Below are 12,807 nucleotides of genomic sequence, written 5' to 3'. Positions count from 1 at the left end.
TACTATGAGCTCAAGGTTGCCTATTCTGTGTATTAATTCAGAATTATATCTCCTGTGAGTGCCAGTTTAAATTAGGAACATTTTCTAAGTGCAATTATCACCTGTTGGGAAATCCTTCTGGGTTTGTGGAAGTTTGCCATTGCCAAAACTACCCCAAGTAACTTATTTGCACTGCCAAATTTCACTCTGGTCATTTGAGTTTTCAGCATTGCCATGAGTAATCTGAGAGTGTGGCCTCAGCAGCAATGGATGAGATGCCAGTAACAAGCCTGAAAAATGTTTTTTTGAAATCTAAAAAGACAATACACTTGTCTTTGTTGTGCAACATGACCTCCTCTCAAAAATGCTGTATTGAGTAATTCATCCACATATCCGCTAACGTTATGCTTTACACAAGTTAATTTAGTTTGAGACAGATGTCAGGCTTACTTCTGAAATTAAAACCACACACCAAACCACAAAATTTCAAGGAATATAGCAGGAACAGTGAAGACAAACAAGACCGGGATGGGGGGAAGATTTTGAATCCTTTAAATTTAAATTAATATATTGTTTAAACACACACACAATTAATTGCCTAGGCTATATTAATAAACTTGGAGTTTGAAAAGCTATACACTGCCAAGACAGTTTTGGATATAAATTTTGGCAGGCTTTAAAAATATTCATACACCTCAACACTCCATAAAAGAAACAACAAAAAACAGTTCAAAGCGGGAGGAGCAGGATCTTACTAAATTATAGTTCTTTGGGTTTTGCAGATTGTGAGTATTTATTAAATGTCTCCCTTTCGCCTCCAGAAAAGGTCCTTTTTCACTTGCAGATTAATTATACTATGCTCACAAGTTACAATATCAAACTGGCAATACTGCACATGAAACACAGCTTTAGATAATTAAAAAAGCCCTTTAGTTACAGTCACTTAAGTGCAGAAAGCACTTCTAGAAAGAGTTCTCAGCTAGTGTAGCAACACTCAGTTTTAAAATTAGTTCAGAAGGCTTAAAGAGGAACAGCTCCTCGTTTGAAAGGTTGGTGGTGGAGTGCTATTAAAAAAAAGGCAAAATTGTGATTTTGCCACTTTTGCCATAGGAAAGTAGATTAATAAATCTCTGCTTTAGGTAATATTGTTAACAGTAACCTGCAACATAAAGGTTAAAATATTAAAAACTAACAGCACTTACTCAGGGCCTACTTTCTACTAGGAACAGTCAGAGAAGAATTAGTACTCACAAAAGAAGTCTTACCAGGAGATACGCCTTGTTTTGCTAATGGCCAGATATGGTGCAAACAGATGCTGAGCTATCCCAATTTATTTGATTAATCTAAAAACAGCTGTACACTTCATGAAATCAAACTGGTAAGAATATTTCTGTCTTTTTAAATAGTTGCTATAACGTGGTAAAACCTAAGATGGCAAATACAAAGGAAATAAAAACATTGAATGGATGTGCTGAAAAGACATTACCAATGGTCAGAGGCAAGTATGTGGCACTGGCTTCAAGGAGAAATGTTTCAGTTCACATATGCTTCAGTGTTTCTCTGAGTGTATATTATTCTTGGTGTGCATGTGCAAGAGAAAGCAACTTCTGCTCATACATGAATGTATCTACAGTCTGCCACTCTAAAGACTTTCTCAATTTATCACATACACCCCTCCACACATTGCCTGCAGAATACCAGCAACATCAAGGTAGTTCCTCGACTTGAGAAGTTGGTTTCATGGCCTGAGTTTAGGACAAAAAAAAAGTAATTTCCAAGTTCAGCAAGAAATCCTCAGCTACAGAATAGCTCTACTAGTAGTGATTTGTACGAGGTGCTAAAGCAGGGTTCTTTTCCTTCCCCCAAAATTAGAACCACGAGTTGTCCCTATCCTTTCTCCCATCAACACACCCCACTGGCCATTTTCCTCTTCTCCTAGCCTAAGTATTGTGTCTATATTTCATGATGATATTTCCCAAGCCACATCTATGTGTAATTACACCTCTCAAATGCCATCTTATTTTTGTTCTTCTGAGAAACACAGCATGACAGTTATGACTTGCCTCCAAGACACAACAGTCATTATAATCTACCTGCAAATGGAGATAGAAAGGAGCCATGCATTTATACTTTCAAAAATAAGCTTAGAAGCAGTATCATTTGAAGACAACTCTCCCCTTCTGTGTCAGGAGGGCTGTACTGTAACTTATACAACATAAAACACCACACAGCACTGGACTCTACTGTTCCTCACAGTGAGATATTAAAAGTCTTATAACATCACATCCCGTAACAGCCACACCCAGTATGCGCAAAGCAATGTAAATGCAGCATTTAATTCAAAGGAGGAGAAGTGTTTAAAATCACACAGTGCCTAACGAAATGTGCTGTATTTTACTGATACTTAGACAATTCAAACCTTGTATTTTTAAAACAATTGAGATCTGGCAGCAAGAAGAAAATATGGTCTTGGCAAATTGGAGATAGTTATGCTGGATGACAGTGAACTGAAGGTCTTACTTGATTTCTGAAGGTTGGGAGGAAACTCACAGGACAGAGCTGAGGGTTACCTATTCTCCACTAATACAATTCAGAATAATCTTAAATTAGTCAACCATTTGCAATTAAAAAAAATTCAAAATAAGAAACAAGGAAGATAAGGAAACTTGTCCATCCTTTTGTGAAGGAAAGAAACCCAACACACAAACAGATCACCCTTTCATTGTTTTGTGAAAAAGGTGGCATTTGTTGAATTCAAACATGAAGGTACAGATCAGATCTAATCATTTGAGGGCTCTTACAGAAACAAGGTTTTGTTTGTAAAGAACAAAAGGCAATTATGGATTCAGGCAAGGGTAATTTATGAGGCAGACCTGCTTGCAGATATGCTGCTCTTTGGTATTCTGTAAAGCAATTCAGCAGAAAGAGACCTAATGTTTATTTTGATTTGCACCAAGATCAATAAGATTGAAGATGTTTCTAAGGAAAACTTCTCAACAATGAGATCTTATACCAGATGACCATGATGAGAAACTGATCTGCATTTAGACTGACTCTGGCTCTTACTCCTTTAAATGCAGTTTTATTTTTCAATTCAACACTTGTCCTGTTTCACAGAGAATGATGCTTGAAGTGACTTAAACTTATGCAAGATCCACAGAACTCCTGCTTAAGAATTTCACAAGTCAATATGTCTACAGCTTTTTCTGTGAATCCATGCAATATTATTATTAACTCAAATCTTAGCAATTTTTATACCACTTCTGATTTCAAATGAAACTACCCTAAGCATTTTAATTTTCAAGAAATTTTATGCCATTTTATTGTACTGCAAGAAAACAGAATAGTTCCTCAAATATATTAAATTGCACAACTATCATTCTCCTGAAGACAATAAATAATTTTGATTCTTAGAGAAGAGAAGGAAACAGAAACATGACAACCCAGCCTTGAAGTTAACTAAACTACTCTGGTTTCAAGAACTCAAAAAGAAGCCCAATAACTAACTAGCTAATAATTACTTATTAACATTTTTGATGTTACCTTGGGCTAGCCAAGCAGTGCAGCAAGATCAGTGTAGATGTTGTATTTTCCAATTTATTTTTGTAATCACAACTGCTGTCTCTAAGCAACCTCCAAATATAGTTGGGGATTTGATAAGTGCTCTATTTAGGCTGTTATAGGAAATGTTTCCACTTCAAACTATCTTTTGCAAACATTCAACAAAGTAAGTTCCTGTTAAAATCAAAATAATGTATTGATTTTGTCTCAGCTGTAGAAATTAGTCATTTTTTCAGGTTTCTGTTTTGAAAACAAGCTATTTGAATAGAAAAATTGGTGTCAAACAGTTTAAATCTTCATTTTTCTGCAAAACTGAAGATAATGACAGTTCATAGGACTGTTTGTTTATGCTTCCTCAGAATGACGATTGTCTTCAGCTACTATTTATCCAGCCACAAGTCCCACTTGGACACCAATGAACTCTTGCCTCATTATACTGGATTTCTACAGTGCACCTCTCCTACTAGAACTTTTCAGTCCTATATTTGCTCTACACTGATAACAGCTTGGGCTTTATTTAACAACTCCTGTACAATATTTAGAAGTGCAAACAAGTTATATTAATGAAAAAGATAGTCTGATAAAGGAGTCTGATACAAGTCAATAAATTTTTATAAGAAATGGAAATAAATTCCTAAGAACTGCACACAGCTTCAGCTACCTTCATGACTGTAGGGAGTGTTGTTTGCTCCTTGTATAGGATTTCTCCTCTTCTCCACCCCTTTCCCCTTAGTTCCCCGCTTACCGAATGTGGCATCAATGACTTCCATAGTAAATGTTTAAGACAGGACAGTATTTATTGCAACAAAACTATATTTCTATCATGCAGCAATGCCATGCTCCACTTATTCTCATTCAGACACTAATCTATAAAAGTCACAGAAAGCACCTTCATTTACTGTTACTTTTTATATGTAACAGAAGCAAGAAACATCATCCTGCATTGACCGGGAGCAGAAAGAAAACCTGTTTATCACTTATAAGCTTTTCAGCTGATTTACCGTTTTATGCTAACGTCACTAAGCACAAAAATACACTCTACTCACCAAATAAATTGCTTGAATGTCCTTGCTTAGATATGGGTTTCAGTTCATTTAATCCCCATGCGTAACGCTTATAATTATCCCAGGCATGCTTCATCATCTGTAGGGAAACGAAAGCAGGATTATAATGTTGATTTAGCAAGAAGCCACAGCAAACACTGACTTAACCAAATCTTAACCAAATTCCAGCTGTACACATTAGATCTATAAAATATTCAGTAAAGAATAACAGTGGCACTGTTTTCCAGATAGCAGTGGGATGGTTGCTATAAGAATTACATGACTGTCCTCTCCACTTCTGTTACCTGCAAGCTTATGGTCAAGACACACTCAAAAATAATTAATTTTTAGGAAGAGAATTCATTCTGTCAGATATAATTTCAATTGAGATTTTATTTCCTTTAAGCATATATCTCAGAAACTGAGGGAAGAAACATTTTTAAAGAAGGTTTTTCCTCTAGAACCTTTAGATTCTTTAAGGTTTAGAGTAGGTTTCAGATTCTGGCAGAGACCTGCGTGCATAAACTAGCTGGTTCAAACTCAGCACAGCTAGTAATAGTAGAAGGATGGTAAAGTGGGCAGGCAGAACAGCTAGAAAATATTTTGAGGTTTTTATGATACAATTTTTTATGACTATAAGTGCATCTGGGGCTACTTCCACATGTCATTCTGCACAGAGACAAAAATCTTTACAATTAAACATATCACCATCAAATCATATTTTGCAGGAGAAGAGGGGCACCACAGATAAATACTGCTTTGGGAAATGGCCTTGAAGAGCCCAACACAGCAGTGCTGTGGTAAGAGCAGAGGGCATCCACACCAGAAGTCAGGGGTGTGCGTTGACTCAAGAATAGGTCACGCTCTCCACCACCATCACCAGACATATCTGGTCTGAACTGTCCTTTTTAAGGGTGGTTCAGGTGCATGTCCAGGAGCCCATGTGCCCCTCCTCAGACATGTGGTGAGCAGAATACACACAGTTCTGCAGGCCTGGTGACAAACCACTGCCACTCCAGCAGGTGCAACCCCTCCCCTCACCAACCACCACTCTTAGCACCTGCTCAGGAAGAGTCTTCTTTAAAGGCCACCACAAGCAGGATGACTTTATGTAACAGAAAGAAAGATCAAGCCTCCTTGCTGTCCCTCCTCCCCTCTTCCACAAGGCAGAGTAGTGCTAGGAATGCCAGAGGTCATCTTCTAGACAAAAAGTGACAATTTCAGACCTTTTCAAAGATACTGCTTCAGGCTGTCAGATGACAACACTGCTCTGTCCTTGCTTTCAGACCTCTTCTTGAGGCCATGTGTGTCAAGGATAATTCTGTTAAATAACAGTTACAATCCTAAATATAAAAGCAGCAGCCTTGGGACATGCTGATAATAGTAATCCTGCACTTTCTCCCTTCCTCTTTCCTTTGCTCAAACCACAGAGAAATTATGTCAATTAAAAATCTGCATTAAGCCATACTATAATAAATGACAATAGATTTTCTAGAATACTGCTATACTTGTGAGAATAAGTATTAATAGTGGAACAGTGGAATTTCTCTACTATTAATGGGAGAAGAAATGCACATCTATCCTGCAGGAAAATTCACGGATGTTAATCTACAGTACAGGTCTAGCTCTACAAATACAAAAATTGGCAACGGCAGTTAATATGTAAGCATTTCCAACCAAAAGATTAGCCTGGTGTCTGATGTCAGCTGAAAGGTAGCATGTCAAGAGGCCCTGTGGAAATGGTCTCAGGCCATGGATGGCAGCGATATGGAGCTGTGTCCATTGCTTGACTTCACTGCAGAATGGCTTAGGAACTCCCCCAGGATGGGGCTTTTTGTCTCAAAGCAGAACTGGTAATAGGCAGCCAACTGACAGACTATGGGGCATTCCCAATCCCTGGCTACAAGGATCAAGACTATGTGAAACCAATCATTTGTCCACAGCACATTTTCTAAATTAGCAATTGAAATTTTCTGGTAATTTTGTCTATTATACAGACTTATTCTGCCCTGCTATCATATCCCAGATCTGCAAGCTCAGCTTTAGATATTAACGTACAAATTCTCAGAGATTTCAGGAGGCTAAATCCTATGCTTTGTCAAAGCTTATTTTCTCATGCAATCACATCAGAATCTTTTCATTTGCTTAATCTTAATCAGGACACTCTACACAAAAGGATTGGTTTGGTTTTTTTTAATGGACTAAACTTGTAATTAGGTGGTCTGAATCAAAGGGCCTAAAGATGTAGTACTATAACAACATTACAATTGCTCAAGCCACTACTGACATTGTGCTTTTTCCATCCTTTTTCTCCTAGCACATCTATGCTCCTTCTCTTGGATAAGAAATATAGTGGCCATCTATTCCCAAACCAAGTTGGTTCAGGAAGCAGAAACTTATGCAAGTGACATTGTTGTTTTGAGGATCATTTTTGTCTTGTCTGATTTCCCAAGTCAGATTCTCACGAGTATCAGAGTTACCAAGAGGGAAAGGCAGGAACAGCTCCAGACCAGTTCAGTCCAGCCACATCAGTCACAAAGTGTGTGATGCTACAAGATGTTCTAGATGTAATCACTTGGCTTTAGTTTTTCCCCATGGATTGACACTTCAATCATATTGCATCATAAATGTATGTGTGATTTGGTAGCAGAAACCACTCTGATTACCCTATTGCTTGTCAACCCCTGGCTAGTAAGACAGGAAAATAAACCAGACAGTAGACACTACCTTCTGATAATATTTATTATTTTGTGCCAATAAAAATCAGATGAGTTGTTGGGTTTTTTCACAAAAAATTTCCTCCCATTCTGCTAACTACTCAGGTACATTTATCTATTTGTTTCCTAGGAAATTACAATGTGTGGATTTCACAAACCAAGCAGACAAAAAAAACCTCAACAAAACCCACAAACAAACAATAAACCAAAAAGCACTTCTCTGCCTAAACTTAAGGAAATACTCCAGTAGGAAAAACCCTACCAGAATTTACCGATGAGATCAAATTCATCTCTTCTGGCTAATCAATGCATTCTCTAGAACTCTTCCAGAAAGCCTGGATTTAGACAAAACCACTGAGGTTAAGTGAGTAAAGAAAACACACTTTACTCCTAAGAAAATGCACCTTTAGGACATCCTTGCTTAGACATTTGGAGATGCATGGACATACATTGAAAGCAAAAGGCAGCTCCAAAAGCAGCCAGTGAGCCCTCTAGTGTTTCAAAAGAAATTATTCATTCCAACTAGGCACAACCGTGACTGGCTCTTTAGAAAAAACTTACCAGCACTTAGTGTTACTGTGTTACTGGGCAAAGCGCCCACAGACACAGCAGCCAAAGAATGCTACCTTAATCAGCACCGCCTTGCTACACAACAGACTTCGGGCATCTAACCTACCAAGAAGTCTCAATTTCTAGGATTCAATACATCAGAAATATTTTACATTCTTTCCCCCTGCGGAAATGACAAAACCATATTAAGTTTCTCACTACATTAACTTCCTATCAGTAAATAGCTTCATTTTCTATGTAAGAATGAAAAAAATTCTAAAATTCTAAAATATTAAAATTCTAAAGTTCTAAATTCTAAATTCTAAAATTCTAAAGTTCTAAAATATTGAGGAGCAATCTTAATTATCTAGCTCACCCAGATAATTTTTTGCTTAGGCAAAATTCTTAGCACGGGCACTTTGGGAGTGCATTTTAACAGGCTTTTTTGAAAAAAATCATCTATCTTCACTGTCTTCACCTTTTTGTTTGCATGGAATATCATCAAATCATTATCTCTTGATATTTTTTTGTAATTTACAAAGTGTCTTTTGATCACAACTCTGACTACTGGTACAAGTGCTCTTGATCACTTGAAATTCTAAAGATCACAGTTACTGAGAACATCTGGTATATCAACACAACATTACTGATGCTGTTAAAAACAGAAATTCCCAATGAGGGAGACTCTAACAGCTTTTGAACTAGATGAGGCCTGATACTCTCAAACTCCTCTACAGTATAACTAATAAAATTATTTTAAATAATTCCGTATTAGTCTTCCAGGATGTTAATAGGCAGAGTTACATTTGTATAGAAGCATCCCTCGGTCCTTCTAGTTTTACTATATGTTAAAAAAAAAAAAAATCACAGAATGGTTGGGATTGGAAAGGAGAGATGATCTGAAGATCAACCACTTCCAACCCCTGTGCTAAAGCAGGTTCACCCACATCAGGTCGCACAGTATTTTATCCAGGCAGGTTTTGAGTATCTGTAGAGAAGGAGAATCTCCAACCAGCAGCTTGTTCCAGTGCTCTGATGTATTCACAGCAGAGATGTTTTTTCCTCACATTTAGGTCGAACTTCCTGTGTTTCAGTTTGTGCCCATTGAGACTTATCTAGTTGCTGGGCACCACTGAAAAGTCTGACCCCATTCTGATCTTAAGATATTTGTATGCATTGATGAAATCCCATCTCAGTTGTCTCTCCTTCAAGTTCAACAGGCCCTTAGCCTTTCCTCACAACAGAGAGATGCCCCAGTCCCCTCATCATCTTCATAGCCCTTTGCTAGACATTCTCCAGTAACTCTTTGTCCTTCCTGAACTGGGGAGCCCAGAAAGGTTCATTGAACTTCAAACTCTAAAAGAGATTGACAGCTCCTTGTTCTGTGAAAGCAAAAACAAAACCCTTTCCTACAGCCATAATATCTGCCAACTAAAAGATGATGATAACGCACTCCCATTTGTTAGTATTTTAGTTACTGCCATCTTTCAGAGCACTCTAACACAACACCTAGAGAGGACACATAAGTCACTTGAATTTTGCAAAATACGAATGTTTCTATTCAAGTATTGACAGAAAACAACAGCGTTGCTGAATCAGCAGAGTAATAATGGTGTTTAGATGGAAACTATTGCAGTACCAGGTGGAGTGAAAATAATAACTTAATAAGCTTTATTTTTAGCAGTTACATATAAGTGGGGGAGACGCCAAAGAGGATGTCAGGAAAAGAACTGGGATATTAAAGGAGAAAAAGGATTATTGCATGAAATAGTACCATTCTGACCTTCAACAGAGCCAAGACAGATGTATTTAAATCTTGCCAAGACAGAAGAGGAAGGCAGAAGACTAAAGTATTGAAAGTTCAAGAAATGAAAGCACAAAAAACCCCAAACAACTCCCTCCCAAATCAAACCTCTCCCCGGCAACAAAGAAGAAAGAAGAAGAAAAGGTGACAGTTTATCTAGTCTCTATTAACTATGCCTTGCTTAAATAATTTTTTCTTCCTCAGTTTACACTGACATTTCTACACATTTAAGTTATTCTCACCTTTTAAACTCCTTACCACAACTGCACGTTCACTCAGGCTAGTCTCTCTGCATCTTCTCTCCTTGCTGTTGTAACTAAAACATCATTTTCCCACAGTATCAGCAAGTGTAAAGGAAGTCCCTAGAATTAGTAAGAAACCTCAACAGGCGTTCTACTTGAACTTTCCCCCTGCACAAATCAAATTGCATAGCTGAAGACTGTTCTGGGTCTGGTTGGGATGGAGTTAGCATCCATCACTGCAGCCCATATGGCATTTTGAATGGGTGCCTGAAATAACCCTGGTAACACAACAGTGTTTTGGCTGTTGCTGAACAGCACTTGTAAAACAGCAAGGCTTTCTCTTTTTCCAGCTCCTGCCCCTTTTCCACTTTCCCTGAGAGGGAGAATGGAGGAGGTGGCTATAAGGTGGAGAGGGGGGACAGCTGGGAGAGCTGACTCCAGTTTGTCAAAGGATTATGTCCTACCACGTTAACCTCATGTTCAGCAAGAAAAACTGGGGCACAGGAAGAAAGAGCAATTTTCCAAGGCGGCTGCTGTTCAGCAACTGGGCAACAGTCTGATTGCAGGAAGATATGAGTGATTGCCTTTGCATCATTTGTCCCTGTCTCCTCCTTCTTTCACCTAATAAATGAGCTTTATCTTGACCCACCAGTTCTCTGGCTTATCATTCTTCCTGTTCCCTCCTGCAGCCCACCTGGGCCAGCAGCTGTCTGAGTGTTTGACTTCTGGCCCTGGTGAACCCACCACAGTGTCCCATCAGTGCAGGAAGTTTGTGACCACAACACAATCCCCATCTGCTTTCTTTGCTCTGATGAAATATTACAACAAACATTAGCAAAAACTCGAGAAAGCCTTATATTCTTACTTTCTGTTTCCATTACTGTTAACCAATGAGCTAACTAAGACTCAGTGAATCAGAGTAACAGAAGGGTTGAGGTTGGAAGGGAGTCTCCAAGTCATCCTGCCCAAAGTTCAGTGAAAGATCTGTTCTCAGCTGTTTTCACAGCCCCTGAGTACCAATCAAATTGCAGCACAGCTGAAAAAATAATTGTAAGAATTTATTATTAGCAAATACACACTACCTTTGAAATTATTGACACCAATTAGGATTTCTCAGTGAAAAACTGTATGATCCACCTTCAGCTGATTCACTATCATTTTCACAAAGTTCTGCTGTATATATGAAAGCTTAATTTAATATGCTCTTACAGAATCTACTGATTACCACAGTGAGAAATTTTTGGAAATACACAGCCTTTGTTCCTTTAGTTATCAAAAGTATTACATTTGTGTTTCATCATCTTCACAATGGTATTTAGTGTAACATTGCACTTTAAAGAAATACAAGTTATTAACTAAGTTTATTGAGCTTCTCTTGAATAATATGCATCTTGAAAATATTATGTGAATTTTCTCTTTATCTCAATACATAACACTTTTTCTAGGATTAGCAAGCACAACTACATTGCAAATTCATTTGACAACTTCCCTTGTTTCTGAGCATGATCTTTGTTACCTTTGTCAATATTCACTATATTTGCTTTGGTAGTGCTTTAAATTTTTTACTTCAGTATCTTCAGACTTTTTTTTTTTTGTAAGTAATTTTTATCAGTATTCACGGTGTGTTCAAACTTGCTCTATAGTGGAAAGTCTAGGTAAAGATGTAAGGTGTTCTACTGTAGTTACTTCTTTGCTGATGAATTCATAACCTTATCTACGGAGACATGCAGATCTGACTAACAGTGATACATGTTTGTTCTAGGCTCTTTCAGTTACTCTGTCTACTGTTATGCTGGACTGCTGACAGAATTCATTATAAGCAGCTCTATATAAAATAAAAACTAAAAGTTAACTTTTTAACTGAACACCAAGATTCACTAGATGATTAGTTAAAACTGATTTATGTTCAGATCATTGTTTCCTGTAGGTAGAATTGTGTCTCGAGTTTATTTTCAAACTAAAAATTAGCAATTATAGTTGTCTGAATTTTATTTTAAGCTCTTTATTTTCTGTTACTATTTCTTATTCCAGAAACAAAGCTGAAGAAATAATCTTAAATGTATAAAGGTTTATCTCAGTTGATACTATTTATTTTTTTTTCTTTTGAATCTGACAGAAGATACAAATGACAGACTCCCTTTCTGTACTGGCAACAGAAATCTGTTTTTCTCCTTCAAGACATGTAAAATAAATCTTGTCACTAGGAACCTTCATGTAAATTATCACTTCTTATCTGTCAGAAGGAAGACTATTGCAAGTCAGGAGCTTGACAGATTTTTGGTGTTTATAACCTCATTTCCTAATGGCATCACCCTGAGTTAAAAGCAAACCACACTGTGTCAATGTTTGTTTAATAGTCACTGCTGAAGTGTCACTATTTCTAATTTAGCAGGTGGATGATAACCATGCTCTGAAGCCCTGGCAGGCTGGAGGAGTTTCCTTGAGTGCTTCCTGATGGGACTTGCACCCAGCCAAGAAAAGCCACAAAGGAGACTTTAGTATTAGTTAATGGGCCAGTAACAAGGATTCCCAGTTGCTGTTTTCCACTACGCAGCAGACAAGGGTTTGGGGAACATTTAGGGGCTCAGAGCTTCCTTGTGCATTGTGATAGGAGTGAAGGATTTCCTACAGCTCACAGGTTGATCCAGCAGTGCTGCCCACAGTGTAGGGCACTGCCAGATACAACACACAAGGGAAATACCTGTACTACTCACCATGACAGTAGAACTGAGGTAGCCAAACCGATTTACAGGATTTTCCATTAATATTAAACATGCATATTATATCATGGAATACTTTATATGGCTCTGTATTTAATGACCTGCATTAAAGGGATATGTGAGCAAAATCCTACTGCTCCTCAGCATTTAAGTATCTTACAAATAATTCATTTCTTACCCACAGAGACAAAT

At 37.7% G+C, this 12,807-nt stretch overlaps 1 protein-coding gene across 1 annotated transcript in view; it reads right to left on the bottom strand.

The window, feature by feature from the left end:
- MAN1A1 (mannosidase alpha class 1A member 1) overlaps positions 1-12,807 on the bottom strand; it is a 141,121-nt gene that overhangs the window by 99,761 nt on the left and 28,553 nt on the right. The window contains exon 2 of the mRNA XM_083856889.1: positions 4,587-4,683. Within this exon, the coding sequence (XP_083713015.1) occupies positions 4,587-4,683 (97 nt within the window). The remainder of the gene's footprint in view (positions 1-4,586; positions 4,684-12,807) is intronic.

This window comes from Zosterops lateralis, assembly GCF_965231275.1.
Source record: "Zosterops lateralis genome assembly, chromosome: 3".
Taxonomy (NCBI): Eukaryota; Metazoa; Chordata; class Aves; order Passeriformes; family Zosteropidae; genus Zosterops; species Zosterops lateralis.
The sequence above is the reverse complement of the archived record's forward strand: the minus strand, read 5'-3'. Positions and strand labels throughout refer to the sequence as shown.